Source organism: Galeopterus variegatus, unplaced genomic scaffold (assembly GCF_000696425.1).
Source record: "Galeopterus variegatus unplaced genomic scaffold, G_variegatus-3.0.2 Scaffold3133, whole genome shotgun sequence".
NCBI classification, from domain to species: Eukaryota; Metazoa; Chordata; class Mammalia; order Dermoptera; family Cynocephalidae; genus Galeopterus; species Galeopterus variegatus.
The window spans coordinates 127537-130327 of record NW_007729244.1 but is presented as its reverse complement, the minus strand read 5'-3'; the positions used below and the strand labels follow the sequence as shown (position 1 = coordinate 130327).

The 2791-nt window shown below is 44.9% G+C and overlaps 1 protein-coding gene across 1 annotated transcript in view; it reads right to left on the bottom strand.

The window, feature by feature from the left end:
• Window positions 1-2791, bottom strand: part of RYR3 (ryanodine receptor 3) — a gene marked incomplete at its 5' end in the record, with an annotated part of 211225 nt that overhangs the window by 94368 nt on the left and 114066 nt on the right. Inside the window, one exon of the mRNA XM_008584044.1 lies at window positions 387-436. Coding sequence (XP_008582266.1) covers window positions 387-436 — 50 coding nt within the window. The remainder of the gene's footprint in view (window positions 1-386; window positions 437-2791) is intronic.

Below are 2791 nucleotides of genomic sequence, written 5' to 3'. Positions count from 1 at the left end.
CACCTATGACTCCCCAAACCACTTAGTCTGTCTTTTAAATGCAATTTTCGCCATATGCGCAAGCTACAGCCCAGCATAATTAACCACCATTACACAAAGTGCCAGGCCCGTGTGCAGGGACTATGCATTCGTCTCTAGCCTGACACAGCCTCCGCTTTATGAAGGATGTCAGACGCAGAGCTTAAAAACTCATTGGCATGGAAAATCTGAGGTGTTAAAGGGGTAGAGAGGTCATTTATCATGCTTCAGACCAATTTTCTATGGCAAATTTAGGTGACACCTTAGTCCCAAGGCTCAGATTGTCTGAGGGAGCCACAAATAGAGGCAGAACACAAGTTCAGGATAATTACAGGGAGGAGTGCAGCCTTTAGCAACACTTCTCTTACCAAATAAGGAAATCCTGTGTCTAACCAAAGCAGCAAGTTTGCAGAATAGGCTGAAAAAGAAAAGAGTGCAATTTGGAAAGTCACAGAGACTGAAGGACTAATCCACCTCCCACCCCTACCCACTGTAAACGGGAGAGCACAGATTGGCACTCTAGTGAGAAGCACTGTGTTCCTTTCAAATGATCCTTTGGACTATGCTCAGGAAAACATGTGGTTCATGCTGTTTTGGAGAATCATGGAAAGTACTTTGCAGCAGCTCCATCCTTATGAAAGCAATCCCTCTGTAAGAGTTACAGTATTTTGCAGTGACATGGTGCTATCCTTTGCTCCAGAGTACCATGTGTTGAAATGGTCATTTGTATAAATCCAGGAATAAATAAAAATTCTGAATGGAAGCATGATTTTTCCATTCTTGCAATGGATTGCAAACCATTTTGCAGCCTTCAGTGGAGGTGGGGGGGCTGGGCGGGGGGCTGAGGTTTAGTTGGGAGGTAGGCAAGAAGTTGGGATTGGAAAAATGTTAATGGTTTAGGTCTAGGGGGAGATTGTGTTAAACAGAAAACATTTTAAGAAATGTATTTTCTATGTTATCTCCCATTAGTCTACTGGCCTGACAGGTTTCTGTCCTAGCTGGGCCCTTGGAAAGCAGGAGAGCCCACGTGGCATGCTTTTGTGTTACCTGACCCTTCATCCTCCATACTTTTACCCATATTTCCTACCATGGAACCCGCTGAAGGTTCAGCTGTCGCACTGCTTGACTTTACACAGTGCCTAATAGAGGGCCTTGGGCAGTTAGAAGGGAGCCTTATAAATGTTTCTGATCATGCTGCTGAGGGGCCCCATCTAGGGACACTATGGCCATCATCTGACCTGTGCTACTGGTGCCCTTGGGAGGAGATTCCTCAGAATTCTGACATTATTTGAAAATGGCACCACTAGACAAGAACCTTGCAATCCCTTCAGAAAGCAGTGGAACAGAAAGAGGGAAAGTAGGAAAAACCCAATTGTACAGGGGTTCCATGGCGAGGCCGAGGTAAAGACAATCTCAGTCTCTCATTGCTAACTTGTCACGGGGCTCCTTGCCACACCCAGGGCAGAAGTCTTCTACAGCACAACTCAAATGGAGAAGAAATGCATCCTGAATGTTGGTGGGGATGAAAACTTGCTCACCTTCAAATGGTTTTCAATCAATGCCCTGGTGTTTCTGGGCTGCCTACTAGAAAAATCACAGCCAAAGTCCCCTGTGGTTACTCATTTGTTTTTGCAGTGGAAATAAGTTGGAATTCCCTGGCCTAAAGCTTAAGAGGACTCATAATAAGTTATCAGAAATTTGGCAGCCAGCTAGTGTGAAATTAAACATGGACTGCTTCTCTTTTTCTCTTTCCATGGTGGTGTCTGCCCTCTTCCCAGACATGCATTTGATGCAACCCTGAGGAATGTGGGTTCTGAGGCTCTGCCTATAACTAGCTGGGCTGTCCTGGTGAAGCCCCTTAACTGCTCTGTGCACTCGCTTTCTCATTTTTACATAGACAATAATCACATGACTTTCTTAGTTTTCAGAATTAGAGGTGGATAAACATATTTCTGGTGAAAATGCTCCAAAGTGGACACATACTCTGTAGAAACACAAATCAATGTTTTCCTAACTTAAGCAGGTGGTTGGGTTATTTGATCCTAATACTAACTAACATGGCTCTCTCCACTGTCAGAAGTGCCTTCTCAGGCTTGCCAAGGCCAGGACCTGAAACGTCCAAAGGCTCCTGCTTGTAGAGGTGGGGTGAGGGCAGAGGATGCAAGCAAGGGGAGTCTGGTAGTGTGAACACACTCAGCGCAAACAAGCCTGCTTCTGTGGGAGGGCAGTGGGCACACTGATGGATCTGAAAGCTATTTGCAAGGCTGATCAGCTCTAGGTTGTATTCCAGCCGTGGCAAACGGTGCGTGCTTGAACAAATGTTACATTTCCATGAATTAATAATCTAAGAAAAACAGATGAAGAAAACAGACATGCCTGCCCTCTGTTAGGTTTTGTGGATATCTCACTTTGCCCCTCATTTCCCTAGCTTCTGACAAAATACACTGTGCATCCTGAAAATGTTTAGATCTTTGGTCAGTACCTCATTGTAAGGGTATCTCTTTTTGATAGCACAGGGCCTCTCCTGTCCTAAATGAAAATAGGTAATTATGGTGCAGAATAAATGGCACACCATGTGAATAAAAAGGATTGGGCTTTCTTACTACCTCATTACTTTGGGCATTGGAGCGAAGCTGACTGAACCTGTTTCTTCATGTGCAAAATGGAGATCATAATACACAGGTACTTTTCAGAATTTAAAACACTGTGATATCGGGCCGGCCCGTGGCTCACTCGGTAGAGTGCGGTGCTAATAACACCAAGGCCCTGGGTT